At 39.9% G+C, this 24,720-nt stretch overlaps 3 protein-coding genes and 1 long non-coding RNA gene across 7 annotated transcripts in view; 2 read left to right on the top strand and 2 right to left on the bottom strand.

Moving 5' to 3' along the window:
- Chpt1 (choline phosphotransferase 1) overlaps positions 1–299 on the top strand; it is a 26,622-nt gene extending 26,323 nt beyond the window's left edge. For all 3 annotated transcript variants that reach the window (XR_007212569.1, XM_048357305.1, XM_048357295.1), the window contains one exon: positions 136–299. Coding sequence is in view for 1 of the 3 variants with exons in the window: in XM_048357295.1 (XP_048213252.1) it covers positions 136–180 (45 nt within the window). In the remaining 2 variants the exon portion in view is untranslated. The remainder of the gene's footprint in view (positions 1–135) is intronic.
- Positions 162–10,237, bottom strand: Sycp3 (synaptonemal complex protein 3). The gene is made up of 8 exons (XM_048357317.1): positions 10,099–10,237; positions 8,945–9,011; positions 8,633–8,667; positions 7,960–8,077; positions 6,358–6,457; positions 1,855–1,953; positions 692–796; positions 162–215 (listed from the first exon to the last, which is right to left on the bottom strand). Exons 1-8 carry the CDS (start codon positions 10,229–10,231, stop codon positions 162–164), a joined length of 711 nt encoding a protein of 236 aa, XP_048213274.1. The 5' UTR covers positions 10,232–10,237.
- Positions 8,063–24,720, top strand: LOC125359544. The gene is made up of 2 exons (XR_007212574.1): positions 8,063–8,106; positions 24,357–24,720. It is a non-coding gene; the product is annotated as an uncharacterized LOC125359544 (long non-coding RNA).
- The window catches only part of Gnptab (N-acetylglucosamine-1-phosphate transferase subunits alpha and beta), a 60,855-nt gene continuing 51,552 nt past the window's right edge, over positions 15,418–24,720 (bottom strand). The window contains exons 17-21 of one of the 2 annotated variants that reach the window (XM_048357275.1): positions 23,743–23,828; positions 22,886–22,984; positions 19,331–19,498; positions 16,738–16,828; positions 15,418–16,581 (exon numbers count right to left, since the gene is read on the bottom strand). In XM_048357275.1, the coding sequence (XP_048213232.1) occupies positions 16,504–16,581; positions 16,738–16,828; positions 19,331–19,498; positions 22,886–22,984; positions 23,743–23,828 (522 nt within the window). In that variant the 3' untranslated portion in view covers positions 15,418–16,503. The remainder of the gene's footprint in view (positions 16,582–16,737; positions 16,829–19,330; positions 19,499–22,885; positions 22,985–23,742; positions 23,829–24,720) is intronic. The other variant, XM_048357283.1, reaches the window with a different exon arrangement.

The raw sequence follows: 24,720 nt of genomic DNA, 5'->3' as shown, positions 1-24,720 counted from the left end.
ATTTTATGTGGAAGATAACAGAGAGAAATTCTGTACTTAAGCTAACGATTAAAGTGTACTAATTTCAACTAGAATTTCTAAACTACTCAAAAGACTTAAATGTCTCTTAGCTAATTTTATAATTATATTACTCAGGTTCAAGTTCTTTCTTCCAAGAGTCATCAGAATATCATGGACTGAAGAGACTTTCGAACACTTGCCATCTCTTGCTGCTGCTGTTTCATGAAAGGAGATATTAAACATTTGTTTAATTTTTAGTTGTTATACATATTTCAGCAAATAAAATATTTCAGTGCTTACATTAATCATTATCTTTTGTTTTTATGTGAAATATAGTAACTTAGCTGGGCACAGTGGCTCAATGCCTGTAATCCTCAGGAAGCTGAGACTGGGAGCATCTCAGTTCAAGGTCAGCCCAGGCCAATAAACCAATACTAAACTCAGGCCATCTCAACCAATATAATGCTGGTACAAGTGCTTCACACCTTTCATCTCGGCTACACAAGAAACACATTAACTTTTTGCCAGCCTGGGCAAAAACTGAGACCCTATACAATTTAAATAACAAAAGCAAAAATGTCTGGCAGTGTGGCTCAAGTGATAGAGCAACTTGCCTAGCAAGTACAAAGCCCTGAGTTCAAAACCCTTATACTACACTTACAGAAAAACAAAAAGAGATATAATAGCTTACTGTTTCCATCATAATTTTTTTCTGCAGCAAAGCCATTTCCTTTTTAAGTTCACCTTGTGTGCTTGTAAACATGTCATCGTTACTCTTCTCAACGTCCTCCAGACTCTAAAACACAAAAGTCTAGTTTTGTTATAAACTGTAACTTTTCATCTCAGGTCTATGCTTACTACATTTCCAAAGGAAGAAATTTTTAATATTCAAGTAATGTTTATTCCAAGTTAAAATATTTTAGTACATGAACCCCAAATTTCTACTATAAAGAAGTAAATAGATCAGACATGAATCAAATATAGTACAACAGTTACACTAATGGTGCACTTGGTGTCCAACAGTGGGTTAGTGAACTGTTGAGGTCAAGATGGAGGAAAAGGCTGGGCACTGGTGGCTCACGCCTGTCATCCTACTCACTGAGAAGGCTGGGCGGGAAAGGCCATGACACTCTTATCTCCAGTTAACTACCAGAAAACCCGAAGTAGAGCTACTGCTCAAAGTGGTAGCGTGCTAGCCTTCAGAGTTCAAGACGCAGGATTGGAAGAAAAAAAGAGTTTCTCAGGTTTGTCTGCCTGGGCTGGCTTCAAACTGTGATCCTTAGATCTCAGTTTCTTGAGTTAGAACTACAAATGTGAGCCACCAGCACCAAGCCAAAAGTTCAATAACTTCAATTGGGTACTTCCTTTTATTGTTTTCAGTAGCTATTAAATCAGTAATCAAATGTTTCCTGAAAGGGAAGGATGTAGCTTAGTGATAGCTTGTCTAGTGTGTAAGGCCCTAAGTTCCATACTTAGTACTACAGGAAAGAAAAAAAACTCCACAGAGAAAAAGCCCAGAACCTGAAGGCTTTACCAGTGAATTCTAAATTGAATACTTTCTAAACAAATGAGAAACAGGCAAGAAAAAAAGACTATACAGAAATGATTTACAGACTTCATGCTAAAGACTGCTATTAAAGTATGGATTTGACACATGCAGGTAAAATTCCCAATTTCTTGTTTTTTGTCTTCAATATTTCCACAAAACCATTAGCATTCTAAAGATATATTTATCATTTCAGTCAAAAAAGTGGTTTCAAAATGTAAATTTTTTAATGCATAAACAAAATGTTTTGAAAAGAAAAGCTTATGTACATTTTTAAAGACTGAGTCACATTTCCATGTACAGCATACCTTTATGAACTGGTCATATAACTGTTTAAGTGTTTTTAGTCTTTGGTGCTGAATAGTTCTCGATTGTTGAAAAATCTTTTGTTGTTGTTTAAGTACATTCTATAAATATAAAAGAAAACACTCTAGTTAAATTAAATACTCATTGCTGAGGATCAAACTCAGGCTTTGTGCGTGCTAGGCAAGCAACTGTGAACTGCTTCCCTAGCCCTAAAAGTTTAAACTTAGCAAAAAGATCTATATTTAACTTTAAAGGTAAATATTAATAGCTTTAACATGTTTTTGTTGTTGTTTTTTGTTAGCCATGGGGCTTGAACTCTGGGCCTGGGTAGTGTCCCTGTGCTCTTCAGTTCAAGACTAGTGCTCTACCACTTGAGCCACAGCACTACTTCTGGTTTTCCTGTTGGTTAACTGGAGATGAGTCTCACAGACTTTCCTGCCCAGGCTGACTCAGTCTGCACAATAGGTAGGATTACAGGCATGAGCCACTGGCACCCAGCAGCTTTAACATGTGTGTGTGTGTGTTTACTTTTTTTTTTTTTTTTTTGGTTTTGATACTAGGACTTGAACTGGGGTCCTTATGTTCTTGACTTATTGTACTCAAATTGGTGGTCTACCACTAGAACAACACTCCCACCTCTGAATTTTTGCTGTTAATAGAGTCTCTTGGACTTTTCTTACCAGGATGACTTCAAACCATGATCCTCTAGCTCAGCCTCCCAAGTAGCTAGAATGACAAGTGTGAGCTACCAGCACCCAGCATAACACTTTGTTTTCAAAACTATTATGGCCAAAGTTTAAATAATTTTTACCAATAACATGCAATATAATTATCCTACTGATCACTAAGTAGGACATCTTTTTTTTCTTGAGACATAGTCTTGCTATGTTGCACAAGTTAGCATGAATTTATATCCTCCTGCCTTAGTCTCTGGAGTAGCTGGGATTATAGGAATGTATCTTTATGCCAGAAGGAGAAATTTAAGATTCAAGAACTGTGATTCCTGGCAATTTCAATGTCCACATGGATATTATGATCCAGTAATGGTGGCCTTTCTGAAAGTTCCTTGACCTATTCTCCATCAATGATTTTTGTCCTTTACAATAACTATCTCACGTTCTTACACTCTAGATTTTGCTATTAATAGTAACGTAACCTCTGCAATGTGGGTAATAGCAAACATTATGTGTTGGACACTACTCTGAACTATTGTCAGTAAATTTATTATCTAGGAACTCATTTAGTCCTCCAAATAATTATATGAGATAGGAACTCAGGCACTTTGAAAGATGGAGAAACTGAGGCATAAAGATAAATTGATTTGTTCACAGCTTCAGTTAGAAATTACTCAAACCAGAATTTGGTCCCAAACAGTGTCGGATTATAACCATTATAAATAGTATTTCTCACCAGATACTGGTGGCTCATGCCTGTAATCCTAGCTATTCAGGAGGCTGAGATCTGAGGGAGCATGGTTTGAAGCCGGGCAGGAAAATCCATGAGGCTCTTATGTCCAATTAACCAGCAAAAATCCAGAAGTAGAGCTGTGGCTCAAGTGGTAGAGTGCTAGCCAAAAACAAAAACAAAAATAAAGCTTAAGGACAGTTCTCAGGCCCTAAGGTCAGGCCCTAGGACTGGCTAAACAAATAAAATAAATATAACTTCTCCATATATCCCATTTTTAACCTCAACCTCATTACTCTTTCATTTAGTACAAGCTCAATAGTTAGAATGAAAAAAAAATCCCTTCCACATACTTCTGTCCGTTATTTCTATCTCTGATGTTCTCACCTTCTTCTTGCCTAGCTTAATCCTATAGCTAGGCATTATTTTTATCCCTTTGCATATATATACCCTACTCCCTTCTCTTACTCTCATATACTTAATTGGCTTGAAAAATTTTTAAATTGTGTATATTTTAAAATTTTTTCCTTTATGTTTTATAAGAATCTATCTTGTTTCCACGCCAAATTCAAATCTCTTGCTATTCTACAAGGTCATAATACTTTCACTGTCTGTCAACCTCATTTACTAAATAAAAGAGTTTAGCAACTGTCTCCTTTCTGTAATTTTATTTTTCTAGATTACTTTTTTCTTTTTTGGTATTTTAAGCCACAGCGCCACTTCTGGTTTTCTGGTGGGTAATTGAAAATAAGAGACTCATGGACTTTCCTGCCCAGGCTGGCTTTGAACCCTGATCCTCAGATCTCAGTCTCTTGAGTAGCTAGGATTACAGGCCTAAGCTACCAGTGCCTAGCTCTAGATTACTTTTGTCAGCAATAAATGTACTTCTACTCTTTTTTGCCTCTGGTTACCACATTCTTGTTTTTCCTGTTGTGCTTTGTGCTCAAAAATAATTCTGTTTCAGGACACTAATAACTTCCAGCATACAACACAGTTGTCTTTCCTTCTTGAAAGGCTTTATTTTTTGTAGTTTATTTTTTATATATTCTGGTTCATTTTCAGTCTCCCTCACTGGCTCTCCCTTTACCTCCTAGAAGTCTAACTAACCATTGAAGTACTTTAGGGATCTATCCTTAAACTTCCCAGTTACCTTTACAATCACTCGTATAGTGATCTCATCCTCCTTCGTGGCTTAAAAACTTCTTTATATTGGGCACTGGTGTCTCATGCTTATAATCCTATCTACTCTGATATCTGAGGATCGAGATTAGCCCTGGTCCAGGAAGGAAAGTCTATGAGATTATTATCTACAGCTAACCACCAAAAAGCTGGAAGTGGAACTGTAGCTCAAGTGGTAGAGCACCATTCTTGAATGAAAAAGCTAAGAGGCAGCACCTAAGCCCTGAATTTCAAACCCTACTATGAAAACACACACACAGGGGCTGGGAATATGGCCTAGTGGCAAGAGTGCTTGCCTCCTACACATGAAGCTCTCTGTTCGATTCCCTAGCACCACATATATGGAAAACGGCCAGAAGGGGCGCTGTGGCTCAGGTGACAGAGTGCTAGCCTTGAGTGGGAAGAAGCCAGGGATGGTGCTCAGGCCCTGAGTCCAAGGCCCAGGACTGGCCAAAAAAAAAAAAGAAAAGAAAACACACACACACACGCAGAATTTCTAACTTTTTATCTTTAGCCCGTATCTTTTTCCTGAGTACTTGTCAATGTCTCAAGTCAATCTAACATTTAACACTTTTTTTTTAAACCTGTGAACACTTTTTTTTTAAACCTGTGAACAATTTTTTTTTAACCTATGCTGGGGCTTGAACTCAGGGCCTGAGCACTGTCACCCTGGGCTTCCTTTTGTTCAAGGCTGACACTGTACCACGTTGAGCCACAGTGCCACTTCTGGCTTTTTCTGTTTATGTGGTACTTAGGAATTGAACCCAGGGCTTCATGCATGCTAGACAAGCACTCTACCACTAAGCCATCTTCCCAGCAGATTTAACACTTTCAAAACTTACCTCATCGACCAGTCAACCCTTATTTAATATGGCCAGTACCTTGACTCTTTTATGCAAATTGATAATTGTAAGCAGTGTAAGGAAAAAACAAAGTAGTTAATTCAGTTATGGAATCCATGAGTGGGGTTGCCTTCCATCCTCTGTAGGAATGGGCAAGTAACCCAAGTCTGACCATTAAGATTGAAGCAGATTATAGACGGAGTCTAACTCCACAAGAGTGCATTTCCCTAGTTTTAACAGGCTTTAGGTTTGGTCCATCCTCAGTACCTCAGAAACAGTAGATGAATAAAAAGAAATAGTAAACTATGTTCTGACTTTAGTGATTAGTTCAGGAGTGGGCCAATGATCCAAAATAAACCACTAATATTCCTCCAGGGGAATTTTCTGCCAAAGCTATTGAGGTAATCTCAGTCCACTATAATTTAAAGTAAGTCTAGGATTTCAATACTTAATTTACTACATTGAGACCCCTCTAAGAATTAGCACAAAGCCAGGTGCCGGTGGTTCATGCCTGTAATCCTAGCTACTCAGGAAGCTGAGGATTGTGGTTCAAAGCCAGCCTGGGCAGAAAAGTGTGTGAGACACTTATCTCCAATTAACCACCAGAAAACCGGAAGTGGCACTGTGGCTCAAGTGGTAGTGCTAGCCTTGAGCTGAAGAGCTCAGGGACAGCACACAAGCTCAGCGTTCAAGCCACAGGACCACCACACCCCCCCCCCCCGCCCCCGCAAAAAAAAAAAAAATTAGCACAACACAGCCAAGATGACACTGGGCCAGCAACCCTTCCCTACTCCTATTCAGTTCTGTCCAAAGCTAAACAACTTTTGATTTCTTGTAAACAAATTGGGAATCCTTTTGTCCCTTCAATGGTCAGCCACCTGAAACTAAAAATTCCACCCTTATAAGCAACAGAGAAAAATGGCTTTTATAAGCAAGACTAAAATACATAATAAGCAATGGGTAATGGAACCTGACTCACTTCTATGGGCCCAATACAACAAACAAAGCTAGGTTCTCTTTTCCTACTTAAGACTTTAGTTATAGTAATGGAATAATTGCAATGTTAATTGTGACACTAACAGTTAGCTTTTCTTCTTGTTCCCCAGATTTCTTCACATCTGTATCCCACTGCTGAAACAAAGTTTGAAAGTGCTGAGAATATTCTTTGCTAATCTTTTGCCTGTAAAACATAATAATGTATACTGTCACAGGTCAAACCAATATGAAAAAAACACTCAAAACAAAGTGCACTGATATATTTTTATACTACTGAAAGGAACAAATAACAACAGCAGCTTAAAAATTCTGATAGAGGGCTGGGGATATAGCCTAGTGGCAAGAGTGCCTGCCTCGGATACACGAGGCCCTAGGTTCGATTCCCCAGCACCACATATACAGAAAACGGCCAGAAGCGGCGCTGTGGCTCAAGTGGCAGAGTGCTAGCCTTGAGCGGGAAGAAGCCAGGGACAGTGCTCAGGCCCTGAGTCCAAGGCCCAGGACTGGCCAAAAAAAAAAAAAAAAAAAAAAAAAAAAATTCTGATAGAAACCAAGGAGTAAAATTAGACATGCCTAGATTTCAAAAGTACTTTTCCTTACAAGCTAACACAGAAGTTCTCTCACATGTTTTAGCTCTTGAAAACTGAGGAGTTTTTACCTATCTACACATCATCTAGCTATCTACATTATCTCATATGTATTCCAGTAAAAGTAATTTTATAACCAGCTTTTAATTTTTCTACAGAATTTAGGTTCTGATGAGCTAAACATTAACAGATTTCCCAGGAGAAATATTTCACCTAATTTTCCCTATTTGGACACAGCAAAGTTTAGTATAAATGAATTGATAAGATAAACTGTACAAATTATTGAAAGTACAAAACAGACCTTTTTCTACACTCTACACTGTCAACACTGTCACAGTTAACTATAAGACAGTATTTTTATGACATTTAGCTTTTATTTAAGCTGTATATTTCTGGAAAGAATATAATAAAGTTTAATAACAAAAATCCCTTAACTGTTATTTTGAAGAAGAAAAAAAGTCGTCTTCCCTGACTTCTAAGAAATATCTCTATTCTACGAAGGCATAGGTCTGCTTAGATAAAACTCAAGCCAGCCATATTTTATTAGCTTCCAATAAGCAGAATATGATATTTTTCGAAAGTACCATGCACTAATCTATACTAAGAAATGATAGAAATATATCTGTTAAAAATATTGCCTTGGGCCTGGGAATATGGCCTAGTGGCAAGAGTGCTTGCCTCGTATACATGAGGCCCTGGGTTCAATTCCCCAGCACCACATATACAGAAAACAGCCAGAAGCGGCGCTGTGACTCAAGTGGCAGAGTGCTAGCCTTGAGCAAAAAGAAGCCAGGGACAGTGCTCAGGCCGAGTCCAAGACCCAGGACTGGCAAAAAAATATATATATATATTGCCTTGCCGGGAGCCGGTGGCTCACGCCTGTAATTCTAGTTACTCAGGAGGCTGAGATCTGAGGATTGTGGTTCAAAGCCAGCCTGGACAAGAAAGTCCTTGAGACTCTTATCTCTAATTAACCACCAGAAAACTGGAAGTGGCACTGTGGCTCAAGTGGTAGAGTACTAGCCTTGAGCTGAAGAGCTCAGGATCAGTGTCTAGGCCCAGAGTGAAAGCCCAGGACTGAAAAAAAAAATTGCCTTACCTTTGTTCTTGTTGTGTTTTCCAAACTTGTTCAATCCTCTGGGTACTGTTTCTGAAAGAAGCCTGGGTATACATTTCTAGCTTTTTTCTCTTGGCAAGAAGAGCTCTGTTAATGTCAACTATATTGAAAATAAATATTTATTAAAATGTAATATTAAAATTATTTTATTCCCACATATTCAAGTAAATATAAAGAGGTAAAATTCATTCAACAATCAGAGACATTTAAAATAACTTGTATTGTTACCCAACAAAACTTATACAAATGATGCTTAAACAAAAAATAAAACCTTATGTAAAACTTAATGTTTTCTGGATCTGATTATATAACTCCTCCCAGCTAGTGTCTTTACTTTTCAACTACAGTTTATTAATGTAAAAATAATAGCTATCTTGGAAGGCTGAATTTGTACTGTCTTCCATAGAAAAAGGAATACAGGAAGAGTCCTAGAAAATAAATTGAAAAACGACAAACTGATGCACAGGAAACTACTGTATATATCACTTAAGTTGTGAGCACAAGGAAATGTAAGGATTTTTCTCAACTATTTTTCTTCCATAATTCCATTGGGAAACAAAACAAAAGGCATTGAATAATGATCAGATATAGTACACTGGTTAACATTAGGTTCCTATTATATAAATTTTAAGCACAAATATCTACAGAAACATACTTCCAAATTTTTCCAGCATAGTGTGCACTTCACCCCTGTGAAAAAAATAATTAAAAATAATTAAGGTTGGGGGCAGAGTTCAGTCGTGGAGCATTTGACCAGCATGTACCAGGCCCAAGGTCTGATCCCTAGCAACTCTTCCACCCCCCCCCCACACACACCAAAAAACCCAAAACACAAAGATTCATAAAATATTATTTTGGAAGAAGTATCACAGGCCAAACATTTTTCATCCAATGGTAGTTACAAAACCAAAGTAAGTTTTTCTTGAAGTAGGTTATCCATACACATAAATTATTTTGAACATGTTACCCCACATCTTCAGCAATTCCTCCAGAAAGCCTTTTCCTTCCACGTTTATCAATTATTGGAAGCCTTTCTGTATTGACAACAAATAAAAACATTTTTTAAAATATAACATCTATTCTATAAAGGCTTAAGGTAAGAATTATTTACGTAGATAAAAATCAAGCCAACCATATTTCTATAAAAGACTCCAATAAACAATGTATTTTTCATAAGTGCCATGCACTAAGAAATGAAAGAAATATTGCTGTTAAAAACATTGCCTTGCCAGTGTCGGTGGCTCACGCCTGTAATCCTAGCTACTCAGGAAGCTAAGATCTGAGGATAGTGGTTCAAAGCCAGTCTGGGCAGCAAAAGCCCATTAAACTTTTATATCCAATTAATCACCCCAAACCCAAAACTGGCACTATGGTTCAAGTGGTAGAGTGCTAGCCTTAGCTGAGGAGCTCAGGGACAGTACCCAGGCCCAGAGTTCAAGGCCCAAGAGTTCAAGCCCCACGCCAGGCAAAAACAAAAACAAAAGAATATCTAATCTTTGGTAAATTTTAATGAAATATCTTAAGGAGTCTTTCATTTTGCCAGTACATTTTTAAAGCACATATAAATTTCCCTTGACAATTCAATGAAATTCAACCGAGATACATGACCTTTTTTATTTTTTATATATTTATGTATTTTGTCAGTCCTGGGGCTTGAACTCTGGGCCTGGGTGTGTCCCTGAGCTTTTGCTCAAGGCTAGCGCTCTACCACTTGAGCCACAGTGCCACTTCCTGGCTTTTTCTGAGTATTCTATTGGAGATAAGCATCTCATAGACTTTCCTGCCTGGACTGGCTTCTGTCTGCAATCCTCAGATCTCACTCTTTGTAGCCAGGATTACAGGTGTGAGCCACCTGCACCTAGCTACATGACCATTTTATAAGGAACAAGTTCTCTGGGGTAAGGTTACAATAAATCACATACTCTTTTGCAACCTGTTGGTAATAATGACTCAAAAGCAAGAAGTGTGATATAAATTTCTAACACACTGATAGAAGATACTGATAGAAGATCAAATGAGATATCACATGCCTAAAACTTTTTTAGCTTAAAATAGAATAGGTTCCAGATAAGCAAATTAACAGTAGACTACTACCAATGCCCAGCATTAGATAGAGTGTACCTTGGGGAAAATCTTCTTCTGAACTACTGGCATATTTAGCTTCTTTCTCAAAGTTATAGGCTTTTATAAGCTGATTCTCCTTTGGTAGTTTCCCAGATTTCTCAAAATGCTTTTTCCTCCCAGAGGGCGCCATCCTCAGATATTTTCTGACTTAAAAACAAAAGCAAAAAACTCAACTGAATCCAAAACTTATCAATTTATGATCTAATAAAACTTAAATTATCAAATAATGATGTTATCTGAATGTTATTTCCTCATTTATGTTACAGAACCAAAACTAAACAAATTAAAACTCAATTTAAGAAAAAGAAGGAAGAATATAATAATCTACATCAACTCTCAATGTTTGGATGAGGACCAAAAGATTTGAATTTTAGTCCCAGCTATGACAGACATAAATTTGAGGAAATCCAGTCTGTATCTCAGTTTCACAGTAAAATCGTGGTGTCTAGCAGGATTGTGAGCATGCCACAAATAAATGCATGGCAACATAAATCTAGAAAGTTCTACCATTCTGGCTGGGGATGCACCCAGCATACAGGAAGCCCTGGATTTCATCTCTTGGTGGTGGTGGTGGGGGGCAGGGGGATTGCCAAAATGCTTCTATATTCATGTAATCATAAATGTATAAACACAGTAAAAATTAATAAAACAGAATATTCAGAAGATATCGATGTACTTATATAATAGTTTATGTAGTTACATACAAATAAACTTATATACATATAAACTTATGTCTATAAATTACATAATAACTACATAATATAACCTATTAACACATAACAAACTCCTATAATAAATGCGGGTTTATTTTATGTTTATGTTACCTTCACGTTTAATTTTATAAGTATATAAATGTTTTAAAACATAAATCTGTATAAACAATATATAAAACTACCAGGTGTTCCCGCCCCTTTCTGTAAACTCTTCTGGGGTATCCCAGGCCTGACCTGCCCCTCCCATCCGCTTTCCCAGACCCCCTCGCGCGCCCCCTTGCCCGCCCAAGGCCCGGGCCTCCATTTTCCCGCCAGAGGCCTGGGGACTCTGCGGGAAGGCAGCCTCCCTGGCAATGGATAACCAGCAGCAACTGTTAGCCGGACAAATTCCTCCTCCTCCCGCCAAACATCTGAAAAGAGCCCAGTGGCCCAACCGCAGTGGACTCCTCACAGGTGGCCCTGTCACTTCGGGCTTCGCGCCCGCCTGAGCCGCCGCGCTGCCCGGGGCCGAGCTCCGCAGCTGCCTCCAGGCTTCGGACGTCTGACGTAATGTGGATTTGGAGGGAGAAAAGCGCTGCGTCGTGCCTCAGCCGGGCGCCTCGCTGATTGGCTGAAGCCCTTGCACATGCGCACAGGGGCGCTGATTGGCTGGAGCCCTCACACACATACACACACACACCCTTGGTGGGTGGGGTGGGGATGGCTTTCCAGAAGTTTCACTCTGGCAACCGTCGATTTAAGGCCTGACACTTTCCAGCTTTTGAACAAAGATGTCCGTCATCTGGCCAGGTGCTGGCTACTCTTCAGGAGACTGAGATCTGAGGATCACGGTTCAAGCCCAGCGTGGGCAGCAATGCCTGTGAGACTCTTGTTTCCAGTTAATGCATAGAAGTGGGGCATGGCTCAAGTGGTAGAGCACCAGCCCTGAGCAAAACAAGCTCAGGGACAGCACCCAGGCCCTGAGTTCAAGCCCCAGTGTTGGCAGGTATGCATGGGCATGTGTGTACACACACAATTCTTGTTAATTTTTAAAAGCACACCACCTACTGTAGAAAAGACCATTATTCACCAACATTCAGTCACTGGCTTCTCCTCTGGAAGTCCGGCCCCCATTCTGGAATTTAAGAAAATTATTTGAATGTATGTCCGTCCCTCCTTTCTTAGTTCTAAGTTTTGTGACCACATATAAACAGCGCTTCAACAATGGAGCTTAGTTTTGTGTGTGTCCAGGTGTTGCAGAAAATTGTGTCATCGTCTATGAAGTGTATCACTTTTTTTTTAATCCATAGTTTTCAGAGAATATCTGTAGCTATAATTCTTGCATTGTCACTGTAGTGATATTCTATTGTGCCATGATTCCACAATGTGTACTTTTGTTATTTTTTGCTTGCTGTTTATTTTTGTCAGTACATGCCAGAGTTGTTTCCAGAATGGGTCCTGTTTTCAAAGAGAGTAGTTTCTAGCCACAGTTCTTGCATTTCATTGTGGTATATGCTATTGCGGCACTACTGCACAATTGGTATTTTTGTTTATTTTTGTCAATAGAGGTGTGGGTTATTTCCAGAATAGGTCCTATATAAGTAATGCTGCTCTGAATATTGTAATTTCTTAAATATGTGTCAGATTTTTTTCTTTAAGTTTTGACATAACTACTAAAATAGAGAATGAATATTATTGATGCTGGTGGCTCATGTCTGTAATCCTAGCTACTCAGGAGGCTGAGATCTGAGAATGGTGGTTCAAAGCCAGCCCAGGCAGGAAACTCTGTGAGCCTCTCATCTCCAATTAGCCACCAGAAAACTGGAAATGGAGCTGTGGCTCGGAGTGTTAGAGTGCTATCCTTGAACAAAAGAGCTCAGGAACAGCGCCCAGGCCTTGAGTTCAAGGCCCATGACTAGACCAAAAGAAATAGTTTTGAGTTGTATTTGTTCCTTGTAATCCAAGCATATCTCAGTGGACAAGAATGAACTTTGAAGTCTTGGGCAGAGAATCTGACTTAACAGTGAATCCCTAGGCAATACAAGAAACCCAGTCAAATCCCAGTGTCCTTCCCAATAAAATGCCAATATGATGTAAGCAAACACAGAGAGTGAGTTTAATAAGGTAGAGTGTAATTAGGACTAGTGGGAGGAAAGAGCAGTTGGATCACCAAAATGTCTTCCTCTTCTTGACCACCAAGGCTCTGTTGAGGAGTCTGGGATTTTTATTTTTATTTATATTTTGTTTTATTTTATTTATTATTAATTATGTATTAATTCTATAGCAGACCCTTCTATACAGCCAAGCTGTCCTCCAAATTGCTACCCTTCTGCCTCCTGAATGATAAGATTATGCCAAAGAAAAATCATTTTTGATACCATTAGATAGGCACCTGTTGTGCTGGTCTATTTTAAATTTTTTCATAATTTTCTTTTTTCAAAGAAAGTTCGGGGCTGGGGATATAGCCTAGTGGCAAGAGTGCCTGCCTCGGATACATGAGGCCCTAGGTTCGATTCCCCAGCACCACATATACAGAAAACGGCCAGAAGTGGCGCTGTGGCTCAAGGGGCAGAGTGCTAGCCTTGAGCGGGAAGAAGCCAGGGACAGTGCTCAGGCCCTGAGTCCAAGGCCCAGGACTGGCCAAAAAAAAAAAAAAAAAGAAAAAGAAAGTTCAAATGAAATTATATATGCTTTCTTTTCAGTCCCATTGAACTGCACTGAATTCCAAGCGTTGGGCCAATCTTGCATTCTTAAGAGTGGATTCAGTCATAAAAGTTGTATTCGGGGATATAACTGAGTTCAGCTTGCTAGTGATTTCTTTTTGTTTCTTTCTTGAGGTGTGTGACATTTCTTCAAGTATTATCTGGGGCTGGCTTTGAAACTGGTTTGTGTTGTGGTGACCTTAGGGATGAGTTAAATGTCTTCTTTCTTTCTTTCTTTTTTTTTTTTTTAGCTCTCTGGATGTATTTGTTTTAAAAATCAGTGCTGTTTCTTCCTTAAGTGTCTTGATTTAAAGTCATGATTCTACTTTTCTGTTTGTTGTTATTTGTGCTCAAGGGCTCTACCATTGAGCTAAACCTGTAGTTCAGGTATATTTAAAAATAAAAAAAAATTTCAAGAAAGCTAGGGGGCTTTGCTTAAGTAGAAACTGTGTTACACAGCAAGGCAAAGGCATCTTTCCAAGTTAATGACTGCACTAACAGCCTCACCTCTAGACTAAATATAACTATTCCTCAACATAAACGTTCATACTACTGTTACCTCATTTACCACACAGCACTGTCAGGCAGTGACATTTAGTAACAGTTGTCAGACTGATTGTGTTGCCTGTGGGTTCCTTTGATCATCATCATAAGCCTAGAGGTAGCTCCCACATTTCAGAAGAGAAAGCTGAGTCCTGGCAGTCTACATCCAGGGATAGGACTTGAACACCAGTCTGACTACAGAGTGACAACCCGTAATATTCCACTGCCCTGTGAATCCTGCACAGCCTTGTAGGAAAAAAACGACAAATCTGGGTTCTAACTGGCTGAGAGTCTCATGAATTCATGTCTTCCAAGGGCCTTGGTATCCTGCATGTTAACAAGCTACTCCAAAACCTAGCCTGGCGGATTACAGGCACCAGGATGGGGACCAAGAAGCATGAGCTTTTGAATCACCAAATGCTATGATTTTTGTCCTTTCTGCAATTCATGGTGAAATTTAATCAGTGGTATAACAGTCTAGGAGGTAGGGCCTTCAGGGAGTGATTGTGACTCATGAGGTTAAAAAGGCTGATGGAGAGTTGCCCCCGTTGCCCTTCTGCCTTCTGCCATGTGAGAAAAGAGTTCCTTCCCACTGGAGAACACAGCATTCAAGGTGCCACCTTCCATCTTGGAAATACAGGTCCTTACCAGCCTATTGAACCTGCAGAGAATTCTCCAAACTATGAGGAAACAAATTTCTGTTGTTCATAAATTATTCAGGGTCATATATTCTGTTACAAGTGGACTAAGCCATATATTGGACTTAACAGACTTGAGTTCGTGGTAACTATTACATGAATGGTTCTATTCTATTATCCAGCTACTATTTATATGCAGATTATATTCATCTAACTGCTGATATCTCCATTACATACAAAAGTTCATTTTCTATAACCTTTCTAGAATAAAGTCTGCTTATAAAATGATACTCAGATAACTTCTTAAATTTTTATCAATGATAAATTCCATTTAGAACCTACTTTTCCCTGCATTCTAAACACACACACACACACACACACACACACACACACACACACGCACATCACTGTCCAGTGCATTATAATACCAAATTCTCCTTATACTACTTTCTGCTTAATTTTAGTAATTAATATTGGCAGGCAAGTGATGTTGAATCTGGGTAATTCCAATCCTCAAAGACTTAAAAGAAATCAAAACACCAGGCAAATGTTAACTTTTTGTGAGACTTCCATTTTTGAAATGTGTAACTTTTACAGCACAAACACAGTATTTACATTTCAAGTTCTTTTTATAAAATATGTGTGCCATATTGAAGAATACTGTTGAGATCATGATCTAAAATACCTGTCAGAGTTCAAAAGGGACTCATGGAATCCACTGCGTAATGACATAACAAAACATGGCTGAACAGAGGGTTTGCTCATACATAAAAACGATGCTAATTCCCAGTGCTCTGCTGACAATGGCCCGTTTTGGTAGAGGCAAGCTAAACATAGGTTTTACATTTGTATACTGTTGTTTAAAAAAATACAAATACCAACCAAACAACACCAAAGAATAATATGTGACAGAGGCACATGTGTTCTGCAAGTATTTTGGCCTTTTTCAGTTTGCTGACCTTCCATCTATACAAAGCCAATCAGGGGAAGGGGGTGACTTGCAAGGGCGTACATCACTAGAACATGTGGATGAGTGTTCAAGTAGACACACAGTTTTGTGCCAGTGCCATCAGCACTACTCATTTCTAAAATGAGGCACTTCTGTTTGAATATATACATCTCACAAACATAATTACATCTGGTAAGCAGCACAGCTACTTAACTCTAGCCCTTTGTAATTAGGCCTGCACACAAAATCACAGTATTCTTAGGGACTGACATAAACAAGTATTTCCAATGTCAGTCTTTGAGTTCTTTAGTCATTATTCACGGTTCAAGACCACTTAACTGTTAATAAACTAATGTAGATATTGCCAATAGGTGATGTTACAGCATTATTTAGATAGCATCTATAAAAACATCTTTAGACATCTGATTCATTATTTTCAGAAGCAAGAAAACTAGCGAACTTAGTAGCTACTTATCTTTTAAATGAGAAATGGAAAAAAAAAAAAAGAAAGAAAGAAAGCCATAGCAAGAGGCTTTGGAATCTCTTAGCAATTGCTCCCAAGCTGTCCTGGGCTTCTATTAGTATGCAATGGTGGTGGCAACAAAGTAGCAGCTAGGCAGAGTGGTTTTTAGAAGCAGAATAGCAGGTCCAGGGGCAAAAGCCTTAAAAACAATCTCATTTCAGAGCTTCCCACACACATATTTTCATTGTGTTGATTCGGGAATTTGGGGGGTAACAGGCTTGTCTGGGCCACAGAACACAGTTCTAGATGCTTTCCTTCTTCAGACCAAGTGTCACAGCTTGAAGGTGTCCCTGTGGCGCTGAGTTTTAGGATGCTCAGTAATTGCTGAGGTAGATGACGTTCAAATGAAGATTGTCTATACCTTGATCCTATCAGGACTAGCTTCCTTGTGTATCCTCCTCCTGGGAAATAGCTTCCGCTTAAGAGCAATCAACTGCAAGATAGAAGGCAATAAAATAAAATTTAGTTCCCTCTCCAGAGCGCTGGGATTCAGACAGACAACATCAGCGTTGATTTTGGTTGTGAACTTCCTATCATTGGCTAAAGGATTCAGATGCAAGTGATATCCACGTAAAATATTTAAACTCACCTGTTCAGCAAAAAATGAGAATATAGTAAATATAATCAATGTTGCTAGTACACAGTGGGTCCAAAACTTCAGTTTGTCTCTATATGTCCTCCTGTTCAGAGACAGAAAAAAAAACAACACACATTTATGCTTATGGCTTCACTGTCACAATATGTTTCCCCACGAGATGGGATCGTTTTCATGTCCTAGCTGGCACTGGACTTGAAGTAGGACGAGAGTAATGCAGGCAGGGGAGAAGAAGTCAAAGGAAAAGCTACTTGTAATATCTACAACAGCTCTCATTTCTTTTTGCTTATTTGTGCTCATTACTCCCTCACTTAGTTACTGGATAAAAAGTTCTGGTGGGTAAAGATAAAGATGGAAGTGTTGAGAAACCTGGGGTCACTGTTGTGCCACCACATTGGGGGGTGGAAGAAGGTCTGGTGGGAAAACTGAGAAACCAGGTTGGCGCTGCCCGGATGGCCACATGTCCTTCTGCCATGGCAGTGGGAGGGGAGGCATAATGCTGGGAACGCACATGCGCAGTGTGGAGTCATAGTCTCTTCCAGTACTGTGTGGAGCTAGGCATGAGCTGTGCCGTGGGCAGGAACCGTGGCTACTGCAAAACCCTGCACCAGAGTTTCCACGTAAAATACACTGGGAAAGTGGGTGAAAAGGCAGGGGACGTGGTGTGTGATGCATTCTGGGTACAGTGGTGGCTATTTGAAGAATGGGTGGTAAAGAAAAGTGAGGCTCATGCATAGTTTCAGTTCAGGTGTGAGAAAAGAAAGCCCGGCCATTTTAGGATAGGGGAAATGGGAAGGTTCTATTTTCAGGAAGAGAAAGGGCATAAGGGAGAGTGTTGAAAGGGAACGATTGACTGGAATAAATTGGTACGTGTATGAAAATGTCACTGTGAATGCCACTTAATGATAATAATCTCTATATAACACAGACAGACAGACACACTTTGCTCTTAAAAACATGAAAAGAACAAAAAGGTGAGAGAGATCTTGAGGGCAGAAAAAAGGTAGACAGAAAACAGATGTTGGGGACAAAAAAGGACAGTACCACAGTTTCCTATCTGCAAACTGGAAATGAGTAGTGCTATGAAAATTTAATTTAAAAAAAGAAACACACTTCACGTAAAATTTGGAAGATAACTAACCTCAGACCCTTTTCCTGAGTTCCAGTGCCTCTCAACTGTTTGACAGAGTCATTGTCAGCGTCTTGACCTTTTCTTTCCTGTATTCTTACGTGCCAACAAGATCACATCTGGCTCAATCACAAGCTCTAAGACAGTAACTGCCCCGGCAGTCAGGGAATGCATCCTCCCAGCCGCTGCCAGTCCTTGGGGCTGTGGACATAGAGACCACTGAGACAGCGGCTCCCTGTCCACCAAGAGAGCCAAACGCCACCAGAGAGAATGCCATACAGTGCTGCAGGTGCCGGACCCAACTGAGAAATGGGATATTCCATGAGAAGAAAGAGCACAGGGGGCTGGTACCAGGAAAAAGGGAAAGAAGTTTCGAGAAAGCAAGATTGGGCTAGGGTCAGCAGAGAGGGATTCACTGACACTGAACAAGGAAGAATCAGAAGCCCCAGATCAGGAACCTGAAAGGAAAAAAAAAATCCTACACCTAATAAAGAAGTCAATGTTTTGAACTCAAGAGTCTCCACTCAAGGGCTGGGGATATGGCCTAGTGGCTAGAGTGCCTGCCTCGTATTCATGAGGCCCTGGGTTCAATTCCCCAGCACCACATATACAGAAAATGGCCAGAAGTGGCGCTGTGGCTCAAGTGGCAGAGTGCTAGCCTTGAGCAAAAAGAAGCCAGGGACAGTGCTCAGGCCCGGAGTCCAAGCCCCAGGACTGGCCACAAAAACAAAACAAAAAAAAAGAGTCTCCACTCAGGCTGGGAATGTGGCTTAGCAGTAGAGTGCTTGCCTAGCATGCATGAAGCCCTGGGTTCAATTCCTCCCTCAGTACCACAGAAACAGAAAAAGCCAGAAGTGGCACTGTGGCTGAAGTGGTAAGAGTGCTAGCCTTGAGCATAGAGAGGCTCAGGGACAGAGTCCAGGCCCCGAGTTCAAGCCCCAGGACCGGCCAAAAAAAAGTCTCCATTCACTAGGCAGGCACTCTTACCACTTGAACCACGCCCCAAACCTTTTTTGCTTCATTCAGCTAAGGTCTCACACATTTTCCCTAGTCTGACTTGGGACTGCAACCCACCTACTTTTTCTCCCATACACCTCCACTTCCAGCTTTTTGCTGGGTAATTGGAGATAGGAGTCTCTCAGATTTGTCTTTCTGCCCAGGCAGGCTTCAAGAGACCAGATCTCAGCCTCCTGAGTAGCTAAGATTATAGGCATCAGCCACCAGCACTCAGCTTTATTTTTCATTCAATTGACTCTCTAAAGGTAAATGTAGCCACAAACTAGATTTGGAATACTAACACTTAGAAGACCTTTCTCTGTTAAGCTACAGACAAGAAAAAAGGATGAAAATATTTCACAAAGAAAGTACATGGCAAATAATACATTAAAGAGGTCTCACTCTTTAATACAGGCAGGGGTAGACATGTGTACAAACACACACAGGAAGCGTGAGAGTTACCATTCCTGCAGCTCGTGCATGTGAAGGAAGCGGTTCCGGTACTCCCTCGGCAGCTCAAACTGGGAAGGAATGGGGAACATGGATTCATAGAAGTCCCTGAGAACGGCCTTCACTGTCTGGGCATCCTTATGATTATGATCAATGTTATCATTCAGGCAAACAAACTTCCTGAAACAATAAAGAGCCAGAATGTTCATCAAAACCAAGATCCTGACTTAACACAAATAAGGAATGTCAACTCCGCCATATATAAATATCAACATACACATACTTTCTTCAGAGACAAAGTCTCACTAGGCAGTGCAGGCTGGCCTTAAACTCTTTTTTTTTTTTTTGGCCAGTCCTAGGCTTGGACTCAGGGCCTGAGCACTGTCCCTGGCTTCTTTTTGCTCAAGGCTAGCACTCCGCCACTTGAGCCACAGCGCCACTTCTGGCCATTTTCTGTATATGTGGTGCTGGGGAATTGAACCCAGGGCCTCATGTATACGAGGCAAGCACCCTTGCCACTAGGCCATATCCCCAGCCCCTGGCCTTAAACTCATTATTCTCCTGCCTCAGCCTCCTGAGGGCTGGGATTACAAATGTAAGCCAACACACCTACCTTGCCAACTAGGGTTGATTTCTATTTAGTGTAGCCTAAATTTAGTAAACTGACTATTTTGTTAGCAGCTAGTAGAAAAACTGCTAAAAACCTACACTAGTTCTGAGATCAGTTTACACTGAAGCATTCTCCTTTATTTCAAGTTTGCTTTGAGACCAACTCACTAAGCCAATTGCCATTGACAAATAATATTTTTTTAAAAAAATCACACAAACTCATATCCCTTCAGAACCAACTATCAATTCCATGGGAACTTAATTCAAAGGATTTAGGAACATGTAAACAAAATGGCAAATGAGCACCAAGTATAGGAAATTTATAGCATACAGAATCAAGTTTTCTTGTAGACATCTGCAAGATTTATACAGTATTTATTTATTTATTTCTGCCAGTCTTGAGGCTTGAACTCAGGGCCTGGGCACTGTTCCTGAGCTTCCTTTGCTCAAGCCTAGCACTATACCACTTGAGCTACAGCGCCACTTCCAGCTTTTTCTGTTTATATAGTACTGTGGAATTGAACCCAGGGCTTAATGCATGCTAGACCAGCATTCTACCACTAACCACATCACATTCCCAGCCCTATAGTGTTTTTGGTGGGGTTTTTTTGTTTTTTGTTTTTTTGTTTTATTTTGTTTTTTGCCAGTCCTGGGCCTTGAACTCAGGGCCAGAGCACTGTCTCTGGCTTCTTTTTGCTCAAGGCTAGCACTCTGCCACTTGAGCCACAGCGCCATCTCTGGCCATTTTCTATATATATGGTGTTGGAGAATCAAACACAGGGCTTCATGTGTACAAGGCAAGCACTCTTGCCACTAGGCCATATTCCCAGCCCCCTATACAGTTTTTAAAGAGATGCAGGGGAAACTACAGGTTTGGCAGCAATTAATTTTTTATACGATTTCAATAAACTTCAAAACAAAAATATGTATTAACTAGAAAGTGCTAACAAAGGAGTAGATGTGTTTAGAAGAAACAAGATCAAACATAAATTGGCTGTTGTTGAAGGAATGATATGGATGTGAAAAGTTCATCATACATCTATTCTGCAAATTCACAGACTGCTTTTAATCAAAGAATATTCCAGAACTATATTTATCAAATATAATAATGAGACTAGATTGTGTCCTAGATTAAAACAAACACAAAACAGCCAGCCAGGCGCTAGTGGCTAATGCTTATAATCCTACTTCTGAGGGTGAGATCCAGAGGATCATAGTTCAAAGCTAGTCTGGGCAGAAAAGTCTGTGAGACTTCACCTCTAAAATAACCACTGTAAAGCAGGGCTGGAAGTGGGTCGGTCTCAAATGGTGGGGTGCAGACTGGCTTTGAACCACGTCCTCCAGCTCTTGGCCTCTGGAGTAGCTAGGATTATAGACATGTGCCTCTGGTGCTAGGCTGACTTTCTAAATGAAAAGATGAAGAGATGATTGGAATTTGTAGACTAAAATATAGTGGTTTAAAGAAGTCCACATGTCTTAATAATAATAGAAAAATTATATTAAAAATATCTAGAAGTTTCACGTGTCCTCTGGTCATTTATAATTAAAATTCTAATTTAACTGAGGTAACTGAAGACTTCCAAAAGTATTTAAGGCTCAAATATGAAAGAGAAGAAGGCATGGTTCAAGGCTTAGCCAGCAAGCACATGGCCTTGAGTTCAAGTTCCATTGCTGTCAAAATTACTCAAATGAAATGTGTTCATTCCATATGCTGAGCCATCTCCTGCAAAACTGATGGAGCCTATGGCTCATCGTTTAAAAAAAAATAGTTTTTTTGAGGCACCAGTGGCTCATGCCTGTAATCCTAGCTCCTCAGCATGCTGAGATCTGAGGATCAGGTTTGAAGCCAGTGGGAGCAGGAAAGTCTGAGACTCTTGTCCCCAATTAACCACCAGAAAACCAGAAGCGGTGCTGTGGCTCAAAGTGGTAGAGTGCTAGTTTTGAGCAAAAAAGCTCTGGAATAACTCCAAGATCCTGAGTTCAAACCCTTATGACCCACAAAGAACACTTAAAAATACTTTTCAGGGAACCAGTTGAGGTAATGGGCAGAGCTAGAAATTTCAAAGTTTATGTCAATGTGAAATTCCTTCCTTCCAAAGAATGGCTGGAGTTTACTGGATAATTTTCACATTTGTAGGAACCTTTTTTTAAAAATTTTTTCCCTTAGACATCCCTCTACACTTGAGTTTGAATGATGAGGTTAAATCTAGTTCCCAAGTAGGCTGTGGAGGCATCCTTTTAGAAATACTGAGATTACCTGCTGGGAGCCCTTTCCACCTCTCCACCATGCAGTCTGCCCCGAAGCTTTGCTGAATTACTCCTGTTACCTGACCTTCTGAGTCCAGGCGAGTCAGTCCCTCTGGGAGAGGAGCCTGCCTCAACCCTCAGTCAACCCCAGCACTACTCTACCATTAGACATTCTATCTGCTCAACCCAAAGTAAGCCACTCCGATCTCTCTACCCCCATCCTGGTTTACTCATGTTTATTTCCAGAATTTAAAATATTTTTTTTTAAATCATACTTAGTGAGGAAAGAGAGAGCAACAGACAGCAAAACACATAAATTCATGTCTGAAATACCACGGTGAAACCCCTTAGTGTACTTTTAACACACACTAAGAATAAATAAATGACAAGAGACTAAAGCAGGCTCTGTTGGGAAGTGGGGCGTAAAGCGTGGTAGGAGGAGGGGATTAAGCATGACAATGAATGAGGATAAATACAGTTGAGGTAGTTTGTTTTCATGTATGAAAATAAAACAAAACAATAAACCATGTTAAAATTGTTTTAAGAAGAGGAGAGGGGTATAAGGGAGAGAGATGAGACGAGATTGATTAGAATACATTTGTACAAGTGTGAAAACATCACAATGAACCACTCTCCCCCATACAACTAATGCATGCTAAAATAAACAGACAAATCAACAAGCAACCAAGTACATAAGTAAGCCAACCATACTTAGGGTTTTTCCTTATGTCGTCCAGCTGGCCAACCACATGAGAGACATTGGTGCGGATCATTTTGAAAGCAATTTCTTCCTCTCCCATAATTTCAAACCTAATTGTCAATACATATTTAGAGACTTTAAGTATTTATGTAGAATGCAAACAAGATTTCACTAGAAAAAGCATTTTTTTTAAGTTTAGTGGAGTCAACAAAAGCACAGATTACTAGAAATTACAATATTAGCACAAAAACAACAACAATCACCTTTAATTCATTCTTTTTTTTTTTCTGGTCTCAAGACTTAAACTCAGACCCTGGGCACTGTCCCTGAGGGCTTTCTGCTCCAGGCTAGTGCTTTTACCACTTGAGCCATGTTTCTGACTTTCTAGATAGTGAACTGGAGACAAGAGTCTTATGGAATTTCCTTCTGGGGCTGGCTTCGAACTGAGATTCTCAGATCTTAGCCTGCTTAGTAGCTAGGATTACAGATGAGAACCACTGGCACCCAGCTTTACCTTTTAACTTTAAAAAAAAAAATCGATTTTTTTTTTTTTTTTTTTTTTTTTTTTTTTTTTGCCAGTCCTGGGCCTTAGACTCAGGGCCTGAGCACCGTCCCTGGCTTCTTCCCGCTCAAGGCTAGCACTCTGCCACTTGAGCCACAGCGCCGCTTCTGGCCGTTTTCTGTATATGTGGTGCTGGGGAATCGAACCTAGGGCCTCGTGTATCCGAGGCAGGCACTCTTGCCATTAGGCCATATCCCCAGCCCCAAAAGAATCGATTTTTAAAAGAATAGATAAATTATTGTCAATTATGAAGACGTTAGGTCTTTGTAACCATTCTGGAAAGAAAGAGAGGTAATTGGTGCTTACCTGTATTTGTTCTTGTCCTTGTAAGCTTTGTGGATTTTGTCAGTTACTGGCTTACAGTTGGTAACTAGACTTTTAGTGACTGGTGGCTGCAAGACAACACAAGTGGATTAAACATTCCATCAAGATCACCCAGGCATCGGGGGCTCACACCTATAATCCTAGCTACCCAGAAGGTTGAGATCTGAGGATCACAGTTCAAAGCCAACCAGGGCAGGAAAGTCCATGAGACTCTCATCTCCAATTAACCACCAGTAAACTAGAAGTGGCACTGTGGCTCAAGTAGTAGAGCACTAGCCTTGAGCTGAAGAGCTCAAAGACAGTGCCCAGACCGAGTCCAAGCCCCATGACTGACCAAAAAAAAAAAAACCACAACAGCAGCAAGGCAAGATACATGAAAATACTCAGCAAGAAATACTTTTTAAAAAACCCAAACTGGCACATGATAGCCCACTGACTAGTCACCCATTCTGTAAATAAAGTGTTACTTTAATCACATTGCTCTATACAATGTCAAAGCTGCTTTAATAAAGTGTTATTCAGAATGAAAATCAATTCCTAACATGAAATATGAGCTGCTCTATATGATACTCATAGGTTGTAGTCTCATTAAAAAGTATTTTCTTTATCCTCTGTGTAATCCACTAACTACAGTAATAAAGTCTACACCTTGGATGAATTTGTTCGAGTAATGTTTAGTGCTGCCTGTAAAACTAATATTTATAAACTCAACAATTCATCTGTATAAGCTTTAAGACTCAATTTCCATCACCAGCAACTTCATTCTTACTTCATTCTTAGCTCGCAACGGATAATTGCTAATTCTAAATATCATAGCACAAATTTGGGGAATACTCAAATACTCATAAGTGACATGTACAGACTTCCAAAGAAAACGAACAGCTCTCTATTTCTATATATGTTCTGTGTAGTTCAAGGCACAGTAAGAACAAGAATCTTACTAGGAATTCAAAATTTGCA

The sequence above is a fragment of the Perognathus longimembris genome, chromosome 1 (assembly GCF_023159225.1).
Source record: "Perognathus longimembris pacificus isolate PPM17 chromosome 1, ASM2315922v1, whole genome shotgun sequence".
Lineage (NCBI taxonomy): Eukaryota > Metazoa > Chordata > Mammalia > Rodentia > Heteromyidae > Perognathus > Perognathus longimembris.
This window is presented reverse-complemented; position numbering and strand designations above follow the sequence as displayed.